Source organism: Colletes gigas, unplaced genomic scaffold (assembly GCF_013123115.1).
Source record: "Colletes gigas isolate AHSC1104 unplaced genomic scaffold, ASM1312311v1 Colletes_gigas_Sc00017, whole genome shotgun sequence".
Taxonomy (NCBI): Eukaryota; Metazoa; Arthropoda; class Insecta; order Hymenoptera; family Colletidae; genus Colletes; species Colletes gigas.
The window spans coordinates 1405216-1425785 of NW_025106646.1; the positions used below are offsets into that span (position 1 = coordinate 1405216).

Sequence of the window (20570 nt, forward strand, 5' to 3'; positions counted from 1 at the left end):
CGACGGATACGTGAAAAGGGCGGGAAGGGTTTCGGCTAAAAGTCTCTATCTATCGAACGGAAAGAATTAACGATTGTTATTTGGGAGAATTCACTGGAACTCTACTGTCGACAAGGTGGACGCTCGTTTAACTGAACGGCGAGCGGAACAGTTATCTGGACATCGCTTAATGAGGCTGTTACACAGTGGTCTGACTCTGATTTTGCTATTTTCGATTTTCAACCTCAGCATCGATGGAGAAAAAATAAATTGATGCCTTTGGGTGTCTAAATTTTATTGGCTCGATGTAAAAAAAATAGCATCGTAGTATGTGATCGAGCTACAAAGGGGGAAAAATATTGAAAATTGTTGAAACAACAGCGTGCAGGGAAATAGCAAAACTGATGGTCGGTAACCGACATTACCGATTGACGAACGATTGGCGTCGCTGCGTACACGAGCACCGCGATGCCGATCTGCGCTGAATATTAGGCAGTCGTTAACGAGCTCGCAAAGTAACCACATGTAATTGTTTCTTTTAAATATACTATTATATCTCATACAGTGCGTTATATTTTACAACAAAAACTATACGGAAAAGAGGGAAACATTTAATAAAAATAGAAACAATGTGGATTCAGGGTAGGAAAAAATAGGTACAAAAAAGTTAATCTCGTAATGTCCATCACTGAATCAGAATGAGAAATTTTTCAATTTAAATATCCCAACATCTATTTAATAGATTCACTAAATTCACAGTAGATAAGGCGAGAGTCATTAATATAAAAAGGAAGTTTTTTCATTTTTTTTATTTTAGATGACACCGTCACAAACGACAAAAGTGCATACAAACTAAAAAATTGTACTCTATCCTATGTTCTAGCGCAACAAATCTCAACAATTTTCATCACATTGTATACTTTTTGTTAAAAAAAAATAATAAAAATTTTAAAAGAAGCAGCAAGCGGTTCCGGTGAGTTGGCGGCAAAGTGCACGCGTATCCCCGGAGAATCTTAATATCGACGTCGCGTTAATTGCGTGGTACGCGTGAAAGAAAGGAAACACAAAGCGACGAGATAAAAAAAGAGAGGAGAGGGTCAGGGCGGGGGACGCGAGCTGTGTGAAAATAAGCGGACTGAAGAGTTAAAAAGACAAAAGGGAAAGCGCGCATAACACGGGGAAGAAGAATATTTTCCCGGGTAACGCAGAAAGGGCGTTTATCTTTCCCGGTTGCGGGGGCTGAGCGGCGGGGGGAAAAAAAGAAGCGAGAGACGCGAAAGAAGGGAAGAAACGGCGCTCGAGAAAGGGAGACGGCGGCGCCAAAGGCTTGACGAAGTAGGAGGATCCTATTAAACCGCTCAGCAGGCAGCACGACAGAGGTAAAGCGAGCCGGCACGCTTTTTATTATTACGAAATTACTGTGCACCCGTGCCAGGCTAAAAGGGAAGCTGGAAAAAATTCTGCTCGCCGTTACACACCACTGAGTGCTCTAATCGCGGCGCCATTAACGCGCGGCTGACGTCACGGTTCTGTCCTTTGGGGGCGCAAGTGGACGAATCGCGAACCGTTTTCACGGTGTAACCCCGAAAAGTCGAAGGTGCTTTGAGATTACACGCTCTGGAGGCCAGTTTTGTTAATCGTTTTTGGTCCACGCCGCGGAATCGTGTAACTTTTGAATTGCACAGCAACGACCAAAGCTACGAAACCAAGATCGTTTTTGACCATTTTCTACTCGGATGGAACATTAAAAAATATTATTGGATCGCCTCATATGTTCGTGCCTAGTCTTATACTACAACTTAAAGCAATATTTTGAATATATGATGGAATTTTATGAAAAACAATAAACCTCTTCTTGTTCCACAACTCCCTACCCTTTGGAAAAACTATTGCATCGTCGCTACAAAACTCTTTGATTTTCTATTAAAATATAGTACAACTCTGCTCTTAAAACGTTGACATTTTTAAATTGTTTAGCCACTAATAAGCTTGAAGATTGTTGTATTTTATTCTTTATAAGGTTCGATTTTATTATAACAAAAATGTTAAGCCAATGTAGATTCCAAACTTCCGGCTTTGACATAATATCTATCTGTTTCAAATTTGTATGAATTGTGGATGTTGGTATGTTTAAAATTTCAGAAATCCCCTGAACTTACAAATTTTGTTTGTTTTCTTTTAAATTACAAATTTTATCCTTGTCGATTTCAGAATATCAAACGGCACAAATTTAGGGGACGACCTGATAAATACGTGTGTTTCTTTTATCGACTGATATCCATGAACAACGTGTGAAAACTCGAACCTATAGTTAAATTTTTCGATAATTATTGTTGACAGAAAACAGGAGGAAAGCGACAATTTAAAGCTTCAGCTAAAAATATGTTTTTCATTATTTTCAAACAGATGTCAAAATTCGGAATAATATGTGCTTTTATTGTACAAGAAACATTTATAAAGAAGAGGTTTAATTAGCTACACTAGCGCCACCTATGCTTTGGTAGAATTATTTAAAACGTGTTAGTGTTAACTAAACAACAAACATGTTTTATATTTAATATCTCAACAAGCTATATAATTTGTAAAAGCTATAAATATGTATATAAAATTTGTTTACAAGCAAGTTGTCGATTATTATTTTTTGTACTCGAAATTATTTTCTGTGTAACAATATATTACGTTTCATAGAAATTAAACTAAACAGATATGCATCCACAACTTTCAAAATAGCTTTCACCCCTTCAATATGAATATCAACCAATGGAGGGAAGCATGTATCGAATGCAATATTTTTCCGATATTCTATCTGTATAATAGAGTATGGAAAAATATTAAATACAAATATTTATGTTCAAGGGATGAAAACTACCCTGAAATTAGTGAAATTTCACAAAAACTAATGGGAATTGAAAAATGAAAAACAGTAACTTAAACATTTAGTAATTTTTGCACTCGTTCAATATAATTTTGTTTATGTCATATAAAATTTCTGTTTTATAGATACGTTTCTGCAGTTGGAAAATTATTTTTACACGTTTATTATTATTCAATAATACTTCTAAATAAAATTGAAAGACTAATTCTAACATTTCTACGTTTTCGTTATCGTCTTCTTACCTCATAGGACTTTTTCAACTATTATGTAATAACCAACATCATTATAATATTTAATATATAATGATACAATAGCGTGGACGAAAACCACCCTCTTTAAAAATAAAGTATCTCTTCATCGTCTTTTCAAAAATTTTGTAGCAAATTACTTTTATACAAAAATCGAATGTTTTCTATAGAAAGCTAGTTAAAAAATTTGCACGTTTCAACTTGTTCGCAATGATTAAAACGAAGATCCTGGTATCAGTCGTGAGGACAATTTTTCTACGCCCCATACGTAACGCTGTATTCAACAAAAATATCTATTCGATTCATCAAACGAATAAATTTGGACATCGATTGCATAATAATATTTTAAGACCGAGAACCAAGCAGACGCGTCTGTCCATGTCACAATATTTTGCCCAAGACTTTGCTTCCTCGTACCCTCGACGCTCTCGATAACTCGTTATTTCAAGCATTCTAAATACATTCTGACTCATCGATTCGTCTATAAATATCCGTGATCTTAATTATCAATGTTTCTGATATCCATCGGAGACGGCGATATAGCCAGCGGCCCGTCTAAAACGGACGCGTGTTGCACCAAAGTGGAGGGAAACGAAGAAGAAAAAACGTTCTCGAGGTCCATAGTGTATAAGGTTATTCCAGTAGAGGATATCTGTCAGTCAAACGGGAGTTACCGAACGGCAATATATACAAACAATAAACGCGGCTGATTCCTGCACGTCTGTTAAATTCACGCTTGTCAGCTGCAGGCCGCCCCGGCGCGGCGTGATATAACGGCGTGTTACGTGAGTTTGACGAGAGGGTGGCCGGCCCAGTCGTTTGTTCCCCGATTAATCGGGCAAGACTCTTCAAACCAAGACGTTCCACTAATATTTCTATAACCAAGAAACCCCCCAGTGGATGGATTTTCTATGCAATGAACGCATTATCGGAGAATGTCCCGTGAACGGTTGCCGGGAGCTGGTTTCGTCGATTGTTTCGACCGACTGGTCGTTTTGTTCCCCCAGAATCGTTCTCGACCCTCAAAACTCCTCGTCCACGGGACAAAATTGACTTATTGCGTAACATTGGAACGTTCTTGCCCAAATTAGAACAGGTTCTCTTTAGTGACACATCTTACCGAATTCTGAGAATTATTAACGTTACAGCTGTTTCTAAAGTACTGCCTCTCTAAATTATCTGTCGAACCGAAATGGACCACAAAAGATTGTTTAACCCTTTGTACTCCGAGCGTTATTAATGCGAACAACTGACAATACCAAACGCAACTTTGTGACATGATTTTTAAAAATAAATAAATATTTTCCACGAAAATGTATACGTAATGTGTGCGTCTCGTAAATTCAATTTTTGTTACCACAAATGAAATTTGAATCGGGCGGGTGGAGTGCAAAGGGTTAATAATTCTGTTTTGCGATTGATCTCAAAGAACACGAGACCTAATTACTTAATTCCGACGTGTCTACGAGCGATCAACGAAGCTTAAATTTTTGAAACAATGATATTAAAAATAGAGGTTTCGTACGATTTCTCGTTTATCGAAACGGAAACATACGAAATGGTTTGACGAAAAGTAATTTAGCGAGTCTTTCGAGCCTCCCCGTTCCCATCTTCGTAAATTGATATGTAATTAATCGCGTCGGGTTATTTACTGCGTTCGCGTGCACAAATTCCGAAAGACATTACCCTGAATAACAATAGCACGTGCGCGAGGCGGATGCACGGGAGCGGTTCGCGTTAATTTACCAGCGTGTAATTAATTCATGGCTGCAATTAACGCCTGTTATCGACGTTACATCGTAGATATGTGCTTCTGTTGCAGCCGTGCAGAATGAACGGCAACCCAGGAACACTGCCACCATCAGACCGGAAGCTCTCGTCGAGATGGACCAGGAACGTGCTCTACGGGAAGCTGCGGTGGCTGTCGGTGTTTTCGGGTGAGTTTGCATTTCAAAACGTTCAATTTTTACCATCCATGCATTTCACGCGTCTCTATACTGAGTTTGCAACATTACACGTCGATTGTACACATTTTTTGAAAACGTTAAATTCTTTTCTACGTTCTATTAGTTTAAATAAGTAGAACTAATATCCTACTATTTAAAAAAATTATTTTAATTAGAAGGTATGTAGTAATCAGACTCTTGAAATTCATAGATTTGTAATGACTGTTTATATTTGTGTTTTGAGCCTGAGAAATAAATAAAATTAAAGAGCAGACGATATTAGATGTGTAACTTTATAATTTTGTTTAGTAACGAGTTAGAAAATTATTCTTCGCTCAAGATAACACATAGATTGTGGTGTTTGTAACAATGCTTGGAAACAGAAGTCTAGAGTAAAGAAATTAATAATATTGTTAACAGATGTCAAGTGTAACTTGTCTTTTTAATATTAAAAAAGTAGCTATGCCAAGTTGTCGATCACTCTGACAACTACTTTATAATATTAGTGACTGTAAATATTTAAAAATCTTTTATCAAGGTTCCTAATTTCTCTGGATAAATAGATCTGTGAGTTCTACCATGTCTTTCTAATTCTTTCAACGCAATTAATTTCACGAATCAAGTTTTGAATTTCCTCTACTACGAACACGTTATAAACAAGAATATCTATTATATCTAATCTAGAAAAAGAGGTAAAGTTAAAAATAATACTTTCAAGAAAATCTTATACGTTTGTTCTTTTTGAAAACTGAATTCTGTCAAAAGATACATTGCTTTTTGAACGTTGTAACAGCCAGACCAGTTTTTTCTTCTTCATGTTTACTCAAATTATAATCCACTCAATGCAATACAGTGCATTAACTTTTTTTCAAACGAATGATCTCATTAGATCTCTTTAGATCTTTTTAGACTTTATCTTTATGAATAGTATGAATAGATGGCGAGTGATACAGCGTTACGATTTGTTTTTTCGCCAAAAGCAATTCGAAAAAACGGTCACTGCGTTCGTTTCTCATCGATTCTCCGCCCTCTTGAAATTGTCCGTGTGACCGAAAAATGTTTGAACGAATCGACGACGCATTCTCGCGAGCTTTTGGAACTATTTCCACAGGACAAGAATTGCGACAAAATTTTAGTCAAATTTCTAATGTGATGTAAGAAACACGTTACTCGAATCAAAATCATGACATAATTTTTCACTGAGGAACTAAAAAAATGAACTTTCAAGATTAGATATCGAAGAAAATAAATCCAGATAGGAATCTCGTATTTTATGGAAAAAATGTGAGTAGTTTCCAATTATCTAAAAACAAAGTTCCGTTTTCGTGGACAATCTGAGGGGTTTTACAGTGTTGTAAAAAAAAACACCAAAAAGGAAGCGATTATTCCTTCAGAATCAGTAGAGGCTCGACAATATTTTGGAACTCTGAGTTTACCAAATTTACAACGGTAGCAAAGCAACGTCCATCGACGTCCAAGAGCCTAGCTCGACTTCCGGTAGCAGTGCATTCGATAGTATTTTCGCTCGTGGGCGTGTGTTTGGGCAACGCGTAAGTCGCGTTGAATATTCCGAACGATCCAAGGAGTTCGCGGCGGGGGATTAAAAGTAACGCCGAGGACTCTCGATCGATAATCACCGATTCACCAGGAACAACGACAAGAGCAAGAGAACCGACGACGTTGTTGGCACGTTTGATCTTCTGCTGGACAGCAGCATACTTTTCGCCGTCGTGAGCAAGTTGCGCTCGCGACACGCCACGCCGAGCGTGATCTATCATGAAAAATTACCTTTGACTAGTAGCCCGTAGCTGACCGTTTTTCAGGTAACTGGGCACTCAGGTTGGAACTAATGGAAAATCCATAGAGCGCCAAGGGGTGAACGTTAAAAGCGACAGCGAGCGTGCCAACGACGCTCTGTGGAAATTACTCTGCTCTGAGCGTTCCATGCACGTTACAGTTTTCGAGTTTATTGTTGTTCGCGTCGGTATTTATGTTGGCGCTTATATTTTTGGAAAACTTAAGGCTGAAGTCTGCGATAAAAGTAAATCTGACATAAATTAGCAACGGAAATATATTTATTTAACCCCCGCAACACTGATCAATAATCTCTTCTTCGATTAAGTTGACGATAAATAATAACAAATTTGTAATAAATAATATGAGATTTGATAGCTGCTAGTTATTAATTTCGTTTGCGTTATTTATATATATTTATTAAAATTAATATAAAATCGATGCATACAGAATGCCTTCAAGATTTGAATTCTGTGTTTAAATAAAACGAGTAAAAAGATTACCGATTGCCATATGCAGCGTTAAAAAGTAAAAGGTTTATTATAGTAAGTTTGCATTAAATTTCAAGAAACATTCTCAGCCATTTATCATTTTTGACTCTTTCTTCAACTTACCTTTTCGAATGATTCACCTCTTAGAATAAGATTTGTTTTGTTGTGTAATTGATGATGAAACACAAATGTTATTAACAGTTTTCGGTTCTTTCGTCTTCGATTATTACAGATCTATTGTCTGGAATGAATGTCTCTGTTAGATAAGCTCAATGGGGGTTTATTCGCGTTTCCATTGGAGATAATTTACTGTTAGAAGCACAATGGGAAACGATATTAATAACATATATTTTACTGATGAAAAAGAAGGAACGAAACAATGTTAAAAAGAATAAAAGTGGTTTATTGCATTTACAATATAATGCAAGTAAGAAAAATATGATGATACGAATCGGTTCACCGCAATTCGATGATTAATCATCGATTTATGGTACAATCTGACACGTACAGAAAAGTCTATCGATCTTGCTTCAAGTTGATACTTCTTGTTAATTTTTTCGATCAATACATTATTTCATACATTGCTTCTTTTATGTACTTTTCGTATCATTGTTTCCCAATTCATCGCTACGTTTATTCTACTTGTGTGATTATTTAAGACAGTAAGAGCTGAAGTGGGAATAATTTCAAGGATCAAAGGAACTTACATATTGTTACTATACACTATAATGATAATGATATTCCCAAATCTAATCGTTTTTTAATGTTTATCTTATAATTACTTAATAAGATACAACAAAAATATTTCTGCAGTTACGTTAATTTTTACGTTGATTTGGTAAAGTTATTTGTTATTAAATTCAAACTCTTCATGTTTCTGGAACCTTTTCTATGCTCAATTTAAAAGATTTTCGTAATAAGGTATTGTTTGAATCCCACTGCAATTTCAAATGATCCCTCAAACTTGGAATTTTGAGGATATTCTCAATATTCTAGTCTTGTTTCAACTAGAGATCATGGTTTTGAACATGTATTTTATATACACGTTCCACATAATTGCAAGATCCGCATAATTTTTAAAACACGTGTACCATTAATACTTTTTATTCTGTGCAATTATTTTGTGTAAAATAAAATACTCGAATTTTCAATCACATAATTTTTACGTAGGCGAATAATTTGGGAAAACATTCGAAGTTGCCTGATATTAACAATGTCTAATAAACAAGCACGTCTATTTTCCAACAGAGAATAACAAACGTTCAAATTCAAAAGCTTCATAATTACTAGCCATTTCACGATTCACAACTTACGACTTCTCAAATAATTCGACTGACCAATATTTTACTTTCGACTATACTCAAAAATTTTGAAACATTATTCTACGCAAAAAAGTCACACAAAGTAAAATACGTATAGATCAACAGTACATATTAAATCGTTTATCGAAATACTCGGATATAAAAAGTTACACAAATCTAAACACGCGTGTATTATATTCACGCGTACGCGTGGAATCGAGATCTCTGGTTCCAAACGTTCTGCCCCAAGTACTTGTGTTTTCTATGCGTGTGCGTATATATTTGTCTATAAAAAACCATTTCACCTCGTCTGATTCTTAATCCACGTGGCTGCAAAAATCGAACATAGAGTCCCCGTGAACGATCTGGGCGAACAGCGCCCTGGCGCGCTCTCTGGGGGACACCGAATCTTTGTTCGCTTCGTGGCGTAGAATTCTGTTGGCCAACGCGGGTGAATCAACGTCCGGACTGTCCCCGATATTCCTCTCCAAGTGCATCGTCGATATCGGCGGCAGCGTCGACCTGACGTCGCTCTCCGACTTGGCGAACTTTTTGATCGGTTCCGTGTACCTGATCGAATCGTACTCGTCCACGTCCACGACAAATCCTCTGCTCAGATTCTCGGACTTCGTCTGCCGGATTACGGAGGCGACCCGTTCCTTTATGTCCGCCTGGACAATGGCCGCCTCGGTTATCTCCCTTCTGCTGGTATACGGATTCCTCGTAACACTGTCCAGCATCTCCAAAAGGCGATCGAACGAACTGCAAATCACGTCCAGAGACTGCTGGCTGAGCAACAGAAAACCGTTCGTCTCCTGCTCCTTTTCTTTCAAAGCTGTCTCCAATTCTGTCAAATTGTTCCTCATGGCGGTCAACTTCGCCTCGACCTCTTCTCGACGACCTTTTTCAGCGGCCAGTAAAAGACTACTGCGCCTGGTCGTCTCAACGAGACGATCGTGTTCCGCATTGGCCTCCGCCAATTGGCTCAAAACTATCTGAGTTCTGACCGGATCATCGATCTCTAGATCCGTTATTTGCGTCGTGGCGTCCACTTTCGTAGAGTCAGCGTTCTTCGACGAGGTCCTGTCGGTTTCTCTCTGAAAACTGTCGTCGTAGGTTCGACTGCATTTAGTGTCTGCAGTCCCCTCGCCCATCACCGGCTGGATATGAGACTGCAGGTCGAGATGCAGGGACATTTTCTGCTTGGACTGATGTTGCTCCTGCTGTCGTTGCTGAGGACGCGCGTGAGGATACGGTGGAACGTGAGGTCTCGCTTTCAATCTTGCCGCATTGGTCATCTGAGCGACTCCTTTCCTCAAAGGAGCCTGATGAGGTCTTTTAGCGAACTCTGCCACGGCGCTACGCGGCCTAGCCAGCGTTTTGTTCTCGTTCTCCGTCCTCTTTTTACCACCTGCTGAAACTACCCTTCGATTCTGCTCGGGCAGACCGAGCCACCTGTATTCGGACTTGGCGTCCACGTTATTGCGTTCCAGCCTCTTGATCAACTCCTTCACCAGCTCCTCGTTCAGATTCGCGTTCTGTCTGACGTCCAGAACCATCAACGTGGTGTTGTAGTCCAACAGTTCCAGAAGATCGGTGGCGATCTTGTCGGAGAGCCCGCAACGCTGCATGTCCAGAGCCTTCAGCCAGAGGCTGTCCCTTATCGCTTCGATCAGCTCTATCGCCACCGTGTCGCCCAATTGAGGATTCTCGTTCAACGTCAAACGACGCAATCCTGGCATAGCTTCGATGTTTGGCTCCTGGTACCTCAACGATTGCTTCCAAGTGTCGTGGTAGAGCAACAGTTTCTGTCTGGAGAGCGCCGCTGCCAAGGCTGGTCCGCATTTCGACGTCAGATCGCAGGAACTGAGATTCAGCGACCTGACGCTTGGTACGTCCGCTACCGTGCGACACACCAGCTCGCAGGCATCGTCCCCGATGTAGCAGCGTTGAAAGGACAAGTAATGAAGCGTCTGAGTATGCGACAAACCGACGCAAAGCACCGCCATGCAATCAGGAGGGAACGGTATGCCTTCCAGTTCCAGACTCGTTAGAACTGGAGAGTTTCTGACGCACTGGGCGACGCTGTGCGATAACCACTCGAGGAGATAACGGGACAACACCACGGGTGCTTTGCCCATTGTCCTGGCTTTGTCCTCGGAATTTATTTCCTCCAACGGTTTGCGACACTGGTACCTACTGCGAACGCTGATCGACTTCAAGCTACGATCGAGGGACAGGGAATTCAATATCGGATTCCAGTCGTCCATTTTCACTCTGTCGGTGGTGAAGTCCAAGTTGTGGGGCAGAGCCACGCAGATCACCGGCAGGGGACGAAGTCGCTGTTGCTTGCACAGCTCCATGTAACAGTTGGCGAAGTTTCTGCCGTTTGGGATCTCCATCTCCATCTTTGACGATGGAACGATCGGGTCCTTCTGGTTACCCATGGTGGACGATGGTTTGGTTCGGAAGTTTTGTTCCCTCGAATGCTGAAACGTGAAAGAAATTAGGTTAAAATAGTTTGGACGTAATCTTAGAGAATTGTGTATTTGATCCCTTCGAGTGTAGTTTTTTAGGTCCTCTTCTGTGTAAGTGTGATCTAAAAAATATAAAAGAAAAGAGTAGTGAAAGGAAATGCAATCGATTACTTACTGTTAGAAGAAATAAAATGTATCGGATGATTAATTAGAAATTTTTTAGGAATATTCAAACGCTGCAAAATATTTTAACATCTGTCATCGAATTTAATTTAGGCTGTTAAATATGAAACAAGTTGTTTTTCTTTAGGCTAAAATAAAAATATTTTCTTGATAAGACAATCGTTTAAATGATTTTTCGTCTTTCGTGTATGAGTTCGATCTTCTTAAAAAAATTATCTAAGCAACGATTATCAAAATTTAAGATCATTTAATTTCTCAATTTAGTTGAGAAACTTTACGAAAAATTTCCTCCCTGTCAACAAATAGATCCTTAATTTTTAAACACGAAAAAATATAATTTATGAACAAGTATTTCATATTCTATACTAAATAGTTTTCCAATTCAATCGAATGTATTTTAATTTAAGATCATTCGAAAATATTGTAAGAAGAAATAAATTATAAACGAGTCAATTTTGTACGTGGATAATAACTATTAAAATTCGTGTATATTTTCGAATAAAGGTACAACCAAAGACGCAGACAGTAGTGACTATAATGAGATAATAAATTAAGAACAGCTTTTGTCAGAGCGTGAAAAATTGCCCAAATTTTCGGAGTAAAAAATCGTCTAGAAATTTAATCGATGTTTATTTAAAGGAAATATCGTGTAAATAAATCTTACCTGTCTGCGTTCCAATATACAGACCTTCGTCTTTACTGCCTCGTTCGTACATTAACCACAATTTTATCATACACCGTCATCTGCAACAATCTTGACAGAATTCGGTTTCGAATATTTTTAGCAGAAAACTATTAACAGGTCAGTGCAAACTGTGTTCGTTTCTCGTTCCCGATAGTATATTTACGACCACCTACCTACCCGAAATCGGTAAAACGAAATTTCTACGCGGCCTACGCTGAAAGTAGGTAAACAAAACTCGCGTGTGAACGAGTTAAAGTTGTCGCGAGTTGGCGTTGATCGTCGAAGCTCGTGACTTTCGTGGCGCTCCATACAAATCTCGGATTCTCGATCAATTCTTTTATTCCCAATTAAACTAATATTTAAGCTTGCATTCGCCTATTTCGGTATTTTCCAAATGTATTACCACTCGCATGGTTTCCGTTTAAATAGTCACACGAACAGCTGTCGCTTTTTACGTGCTATGAGAAAAAGAACTAATTTTTCTTGAGAACTAAAATTCGTTCTAGATCATAAATTCTACATTGTAAGAACGTTGGATTCTTATAGTTGACGAGACGAGTAGGAAAGAGGCCTCGTTCGTTTGTTAATTCGGTCTTCTGTTTCAATGTAAACTCATTTTTCTTCTGCAAAGACTTTAGATGTTAGGGATCTTTTATTTTTAGACGAACGCTTTGAAATTATTTAAATCATTCTAATAATTAATTTTCTCTTACCTTCGGTAGCAGCGGAAATAATTTTTAAACGACTTTAATCCAAACACATAGATCATTGTATATTTGTCAAATTATATGCATATTCAGAGTAAATGGAACAAGTTAAATTATTTAACTGTAAAATGTTTGCGTTCCATCGGCACGATACTCGGAACAAAATACATTGTAACGATGAGACTCAAGTTTGTATAATTTTGTGGAACCACCATGGACAACTCGAAACATTTGCATAATAGGATAGGGTAAGGAGATATTTGATTAAAATTCTGAATAAAGTACGGGAAAATATGATGTTTCAGGCCACCTGTGTCTCTGGCTATGGCAAGATACACGGCACCATTGCCTTTACCCACCGTTGCACCCACGACAAATTCAGCGAACCCTCCAACACCACCTCGACAAGACAACGAGGATGGTATTTATCAATACAACATCTGCATTTTCTTTTTTATTGGTTCATTGAATAATTTTCAATTATTTCTATCGAATATGATGCTAGAACTTGACTTCCAGTGAAATAAAATTAACTTTCTCCACGTTCGTTCTCAAGAATTTAAACATTCTTCTTTAGTAACGATTGCATTCTTCGTTAAATATTGTTTCATTTTTGTCATTTAATTTATGATTAATCGTTCTTTTTTGTTGTACTGACGCGTTTAAAAATCTTTTATAACAGGAAACGCATCCGAGGACAGCATAGACGTGACTAACGAGGAACCACTGACGCCTCAAAGAAGCGGTTGCACGCAACTTCCGCCTGTGATCCCGTCGTTATATTCGCCAGCCAGCGCTGAAACGGTCTACGAAACCAGCGCGAGGCTCCTATTTATGGCTGTCAAATGGGCGAAAAATCTTCCGTCTTTCGCGAGTCTGCCCTTCAGAGATCAGGTACTTAGAAAGTAGTTGAAATCCCTAAATACTTTTTGAATTTTTTATTCAAATTGAATGGTATACTAAAATATATTTTCTTCAATTTAATAGTATGCTCAAATATGTTTCTTTAAGTTTTGTGATATGCTCGAATACTTTGTTTAATTTAATGGTACAGTCGAATTTGTTTCCCTTCTTAATTTAGTGGTATAATAAAGTATATTTTCCTTGAATTTAATTTTAACGTGGTTTTTTCAATTTGTAAACGTTGATGAGGTTTATTTCCAAGTAACGACAATAGAATATCCAGTAAATGATAACAGAAAAAGAACTGAACAGGCCTCGTAATGGCCGCGAAAGCGATGTCATCCGAAAAACAAAAAACGATTGATACCGTGATCTTCAACGATGATGGCAATAATAATAATTTGTTAATAGCTCAATCCACGTCTTTCAGCCATGTATCTATAATCCACGATTTCTTGATCTTTTAAATCCCTTATAAAGTGAAACCTCGCATCTAATATTGCTTACGAGATTCAGATACCTTTAGTTGTCTTTATACATAATAATCTCATTTAACCAGCTTAATTGAAATCATGTTAGTTTTATCAAATGGATAACAGACGAAAAAAACGAAATTTCATGAAATAATCATCGTTAGTAACGTTAAAAACATTTAATAGAATTATTACGAGCGAAATTATTTGAATAATTTACTTACAGGTTGTAATAATTTAATAAACAGTCCAATAACGCGTATTAAAAGTAGTTAAACTTTACACATGTACAGTTCCGAAACCACTAGTTTTTTTCTATAATTGAGCCACTGTTAGAAGCGGAAAAACTTCCTCTTTAAAATGGTTTCTGGTTTATGTCGATCCGACTTTCCGTTTTGTAGATATCGTAGTTTTAATGAAGGGGTAATTTTTTTAATTTTACTACCTCCGTCTCCGTCTAATACGTTGGATCTCTCTCACAAACGTGCATCGTGCTGAATTTACTATTTACTACGTGCACGTACGGTCAATGACCTCGCGATGTAAACAGTGAAAAGTAAACAAACACTTTGAACCCTTATATCTCAGAAACTAATCACACGATCAACTTGAAACAAGTCTTATTTTAAAGAACTTTTCATCCTCTATCCAGTAAATATATCAACTATCATTATTTATGCTGTTCACTACGTTTATTTTAATATTTACTTTGATGTTACATACCCAAAGAAACTTAAGTAATTTCTATCGATTGTACATGTGCCTATAATACTGTATTAAAGATTCATTATTTAATTAAAAACGAGTTTATATTGTGTAGGTCGTGCCCTATGAATTAATTTATGTCAACACATGTTTACAAGCTCACATAGATATCCAGATTCTCCAAATGTTTTATATACGACAATTGTAAAGGGGGAGTGTCAGGAAAATAAAAAGGTTACAAGAATTTCAAGATTCCAGAAACCGTTATAGCTTGAATGGTCCTGTTTGCACTAGGTGATACTACTCGAAGAAGCTTGGTCAGAGCTTTTTCTTCTGAACGCGGTGCAGTGGTGCCTCCCGCTCGAATCCTCGCCTCTTTTTAATTCGGCGGAACTGACTGCTTTGACTCTGTCGCCCCATCCCCATCCACATCCACATTCTGGAATTCACATGCAAACAACGACGGGCAAACCGAGCCAGGTGGCAGCGGATGTCAGGCATTTACACGACACCTTGCAGAGATACAAGGCCATCATGGTCGATCCTGCGGAGTTCGCCTGCATGAAAGCCATTGTCTTGTTTCGACCAGGTTGGTAACTATTATTCGCGAATAAAATTAATTTGGCCACGCAAATATATTTTTAAGCCCTCGAATTATTGAGTCTTAATAAGAATGTTAAGAAATCACTTATCTCTTTACTTTTCTTATGGTTATATTCAAATTCCTTGTAAGTTTTTGCTTCAGATGTAATTGCATAACAATTTTTCGTATCTTTATATATTAGAAGAAGTTCCTCGTGATGTCTCCAGAGAACTTGCAAACAGTCTTGAATCCTCAACACATGCTCCAAAGCTTCTACTTCATCCATGGAAAATTCTTATGACAATTTGGTGTTAAGTCTTTCTACTTTTTAATAAATTGAAAATCCAGCATCTAGCCTTCTCAAACAAAGACCAATTTAACAAACCATGAGACTCTACAGCCCCCATCATATCACTTCTGCAAATATCTAGACACGTCCTCAATAAAAAATAAAAATTAAGTTGGCAGAAGTGTAAGTCCTATAATTAAACATGTCCTCAATAAAGAAGAGATTAAAATGATTGGTCAAGATCTTCGTAAAGTTGGAAAATTCAGATTAAAACAAAAAGTAGTAGAGGTGTAGCTGCAGAAGTGGTCTGAGTAGTTTATTTTCTGTAAAAGTTGCCATTTTTCACGCGATATTACAAATATTGCAAGATTTCCCCAGACCAGCAGCGTGGATTTTTGTTCCAGAAACCCGTGGCTTGAAAGATTCCAGCCAGATAGAAAATCTGCAAGATCAGGCGCAGGTGATGCTGGGCCAACACGCCAGGGCACAGCAACCGGCCAGTCCAGCCCGATTCGGCAGGTTGTTGCTGTTGCTGCCGTTGCTGAGGACAGTGCCAGCGTCGAGGGTGGAGCTGATATACTTTCACAGAACGATCGGCAACACGCCGATGGAAAAAGTTTTGTGCGACATGTACAAAAATTAAGAGACGCTTCCACGCCGCGGGGACCATCGAAAACAGATACTGTCGAACAGTTTCCGGATATTTGTACAGTGCCACACATTTGCAAGTTAACGAACGAGTGAAACGTCGCCGACGGTCCGTCACGTCGGGAATTATTTCTAATAAGATGTTTAACTGATTCTGTGATGCATTTAACTCGATTACGTTTAGACGAAACTGATTTTAGAGGATCTCGAAGCGAATTGCTTCGACGTCGGTTAAATTTTGTCAGGATGATAGTCGTGTCGCACAATTAATTGAGATTCCTTTGTAACACCCTTAACGTGATGTACATAGAGAAAAGACATTTTGCAAATGAAGCTGCGTATATTAAATGGAGCGCACAGCGTAGGCATGGAAACGCTCTTGCGAGAACTAACGAAAGATTAGGAAACGAATAAAATATTGTGCAGACCAATTAATCGAGGCGGTTCGATCGAGGTCGATCGTTCCAATGGTTTGGCCTAAGGACGTAGCCCCAAGCATGACCCTTCGATGAATTTACGATCCCGGCTGGTGATCTCTTTTTACCGCTAGATCGGGATCGGCTAACGATGGATACTTCGAGAAAGGTAACGAACGATACCTTACAGTATTTAGTTAACAGTTCAACGGTATCTAAACTGAACGGGAGATACTCAGTTGCGACATAAGGATATAGATATATATACACACATTTATTTATTATACAAATGTTTATCGAACATTAGGTTCGACGTGTTGACCAAGTCGTTTTGTTTCTCGGTTTCGCTCGAAACGATTTCTACGAGGATCGAACGAAATCTTGTTTCAGATTCGAGGAAAGGGAATACGGATGCTTTAATTTTTCTCTCGTTTCTGTTCTTTTTTCTTTTGTATTCGTTCATGGTACGAAATTATCTGAAATAAGGTTCTCAAATGTACGAGTAATCGGTATGAGTTTTAATGACAGCTGTAAAAAAGAATACTCGTCTGTGCTTTTCTTGTATATTTCGTGTTGTGATACTATTTGCTGTAAAAGTCTAGGTACTGAGTCACGTGACATACATATATTGTAACGATTACGTAACTACTTGTAATAAAAGTATACATGCATAAGAATCGCCGAATGTTAGATCAATTCCCCTCCCGTTTGCGACAGGAAAAGTTTTAAAATTGATATCGGAATACATCGAAACCAATATGTGGTATACCACAACTGTTAACCCCTTGCCATACAATGACGTGTCTGACTCGTCACAAGTTCTTAATGTCAAATTTCACAATTACGAGGTCACTCACTCGTCATCAAGCCTTATAAATTAAAATCAACACATTTTTACATTCACGAGGTATTCGTAAAACAAATCTATTTTTCTCGTGCCCATTCCTTGTACGAACAAATTGAAACAAAATTAAATATTATACGTTTGAAAAATTATTTGGAATTAAATCGTAAGGGGTTAAATACGTAGTTTCAGTTGTCTACAAATTTTAGGTATCGTGGACAATTTCAAGGGTTTGGTCTGACAGCAAAGTTTTGTTTAAATATAAAATCTAATAAATTAAAAAGAAATAAATAAAGGTCAGCTGTTCCTTTGGATGCTCGCTTAAAAATAAATATAAATCAATGTCTTTCCTACATACTTTAGTAGTTCTAAACGTTCTGATGGATCAAAGATGAGGTAGCTCGTGGCAAAGATCAGACACCGCAACCCCTGAGCGGCTTTAATTTCTGTTTATTTAACGGGGGGGGTACTCGCGGGGAATCCTACCGAATCGAAATTTGACTTGCTGCTCGCCTGTTAGCATCCGACGCGTACAGGCTACCCCGAGTCACGGTGGTTGTTGCATAAACGTACATATTTATTTATCACCGTATAATCCCTGACTTTCCCTCGGGGGTTTTGCCACATGGCAGTTTGACGGTCCCCAGCGGAATTACCCCTCGGTCGCTTATAAATTACATCGAGGTTCGAGCAAGGTTTAAGGGCCTGCTTAAGTTGTCAAAGCAATCGGAGAGTTAAACGCCCCGGCATGGGGGTGAGGCACCCTTAATACTTTTCCGATTGGAATGCTCCTTCGAGTCGTGGCTCTTTGAAAATGACTCCTCGTATTATTCGGTTATGCGGTTTTCGTGCACGCCAGTGCGTACATATGCAATCGCGCGGGAGAGGGGGGAGGGGGCACCTAAAAATTATTGGTTCAGATTTCATTGACCAATACAGATTATAAACGGAAATAAAAATTTGCTTCTAAAGTTGGGAGAGGTGTCTACCTTTTGGAAATAATACGTTCTTTTTGGAAAGAGTTGCTGTTTATTTCTCAATAAAAAAGAATCATACTTATTAATTTGTTTGTAAGTCTTTTTACGCCTAGTTTTTGGTACAAGACACGAGACAACTGTAATTAAACATGTTTCCCTTGAATTTTAAATACTCACTGAACGTATATATATTTAAAATAATGTTACGTAAGTTTAAATAAATTTTATTTTAATTTGTGTATTCTTACATGCTTATTTAGTTTATATCTTCAATACGATAAACAAATAAGAATTAAAAATCTCATGCTCTTCAAGATACAACTTTTTAAATAAATAACTTTTAAATTTATTTTTGTTTGTGTTTTGATAGAATTTATTTGTGGTTTTAGGCGCAATTGCAGTATGCTGCAAAAATATTCGTTCAGAATGTAGTTTATTCAATGTTTAACATTGTATAAACAATATAAAAATTACTAAAAATGCAAAGAGCCGGAAATTTTCAAAAACGTATCTACTTGGAAATTCTCCAATATTACATTCTAGAACGAAAAATTTTGCATTATAATATCATACAACTGTAGTTCTTTGTATTTCTTATATTTACATACGAAAAAAAAGGTACAACTATCACTTAAACTTGTTCTCTATAATTATGGCGACTCTCCATAAGAAAGACAAATTTGCATTTTGCTCGAGGAATGATTTCACACCCCCGAATCCTATTACGGTACCAACGAGAAGGTATCCCTCGCCATTCGTGAAAAGCGACTATAAGCGTCAAAGTACTTTTGTACAGATTCCATAAACGATTTCTCGGTCGCTGCACAAATAAAGTGAAATAAAAAAAAAAAGAAAGACAGATAATATTGTAATATCGTTTCGATGGAAAGCCACAGGACGCATAGAAATACTCAGCGATCGAAATCAGTTCCAGAATTAAATTCCGTTCGGTTCGTATCCGATTTCGATGTCCTCCGAAAATACGCATTTGCTTCGTGACGCCAGGGAACCTTCGGAGTCGAGGATCCTCGTCTACGACGCGTAACGAATTTCGATATCCCGTGGCACAAAGACAGAAAAGGGGTTGGGGATGGCGGCGCGGGTTACCGAGAGGGCACACGGAGGAGCAAGGATGGGTGGTCATAGTATTGACTCGCTTTTGCGGATGCAGGGGCGGAGTTTTCGACCTCGCTCCCTACCTGTCTCTCTCCAACCCCTCTCCGGCGTCACTGTTCATCCGGCTTTCTTTTTCCTCCTTCGACTCGCTTTCTCCCTATAAATAAACTGCGCCCCCAAACCCCCTTGGCGCGTCTCGTTTCTCCGTCGAGCACCGGCAAGACGCGTCCTTTCATCCTTTTTCCCCTCCTACCATCGCGAGAGTGTTAACCCTCTCCGTCTCGATCGTCCTCCTCTTTCCCGTTCGCCGTCTCTCCGTCTGTCTTCCTCCGGATCCCCCACCCATTCGGTGAACCCAGGCAGGGTCGAAAGGGGGTGACTCGTCGCACAGGGCTGTCAAACCCCCACCCACGCAACGACAAAACTCCCGTTGAAGGGTGACCCAGCAATGGCGGCGGGACTTGTTGTATTTCGCTTTCGAGGTGAGCTCCATTCCCTTCTACCTTCTCGATTCCCGTTTCAACCCCCTGCGACCCGGTGGGGCGCAGGGTGAGAGGACTGGCTGAAATGAAACCGAGCGAGGAGTCCAGGACCATCCAGGACACGACGATCGGACGGAACGAGGATGAGAAAGCGTCGCGGTGCGACGAGGAAAGAGGCTGAAAGAGGGTGGCTCTCGACGAACGAAACGGGGGAGGACAGGGAACGAGACAGAGAGGGAGAGAGTCTATATCGCTCGGAAACAGCAACCTCCATTTATTTTATTACATTATCATACCAACTAGGCGTTCGATAAGTGGGGCTTTAAAGCGGCGGTTCTCAAATCGATTTGCGTGAAACAGCTTCCAGCGACCCCGTAAGTCGACGGCTTCCGAAAAAACGACGAATCGAAAGTTAATGGGGCTTCCCACCTTCCGGGAAAAATCGATC

At 38.8% G+C, this 20570-nt stretch overlaps 2 protein-coding genes across 2 annotated transcripts in view; one reads left to right on the plus strand and one right to left on the minus strand.

Moving 5' to 3' along the window:
* The window catches only part of LOC122400356 (photoreceptor-specific nuclear receptor-like), a 40999-nt gene extending 24717 nt beyond the window's left edge, over positions 1–16282 (plus strand). The window contains exons 6-10 of the mRNA XM_043401776.1: positions 4925–5039; positions 12992–13107; positions 13369–13580; positions 15062–15356; positions 16044–16282. Of these exons, the coding sequence (XP_043257711.1) occupies positions 4925–5039; positions 12992–13107; positions 13369–13580; positions 15062–15356; positions 16044–16282 (977 nt within the window). The remainder of the gene's footprint in view (positions 1–4924; positions 5040–12991; positions 13108–13368; positions 13581–15061; positions 15357–16043) is intronic.
* Positions 8952–11036, minus strand: LOC122400355 (centrosomal protein of 78 kDa). The gene has a single exon (XM_043401775.1). It carries the CDS (start codon positions 11034–11036, stop codon positions 8952–8954), a length of 2085 nt encoding a protein of 694 aa, XP_043257710.1.
* Positions 16283–20570: the final 4288 nt, after the last annotated feature.

Bases quoted from the DNA above. Each gene is read 5' to 3' on its own strand.
- LOC122400355 (XM_043401775.1), bottom strand. From the start codon at position 11,036: ATGGAGATCCCAAACGGCAGAAACTTCGCCAACTGTTACATGGAGCTG.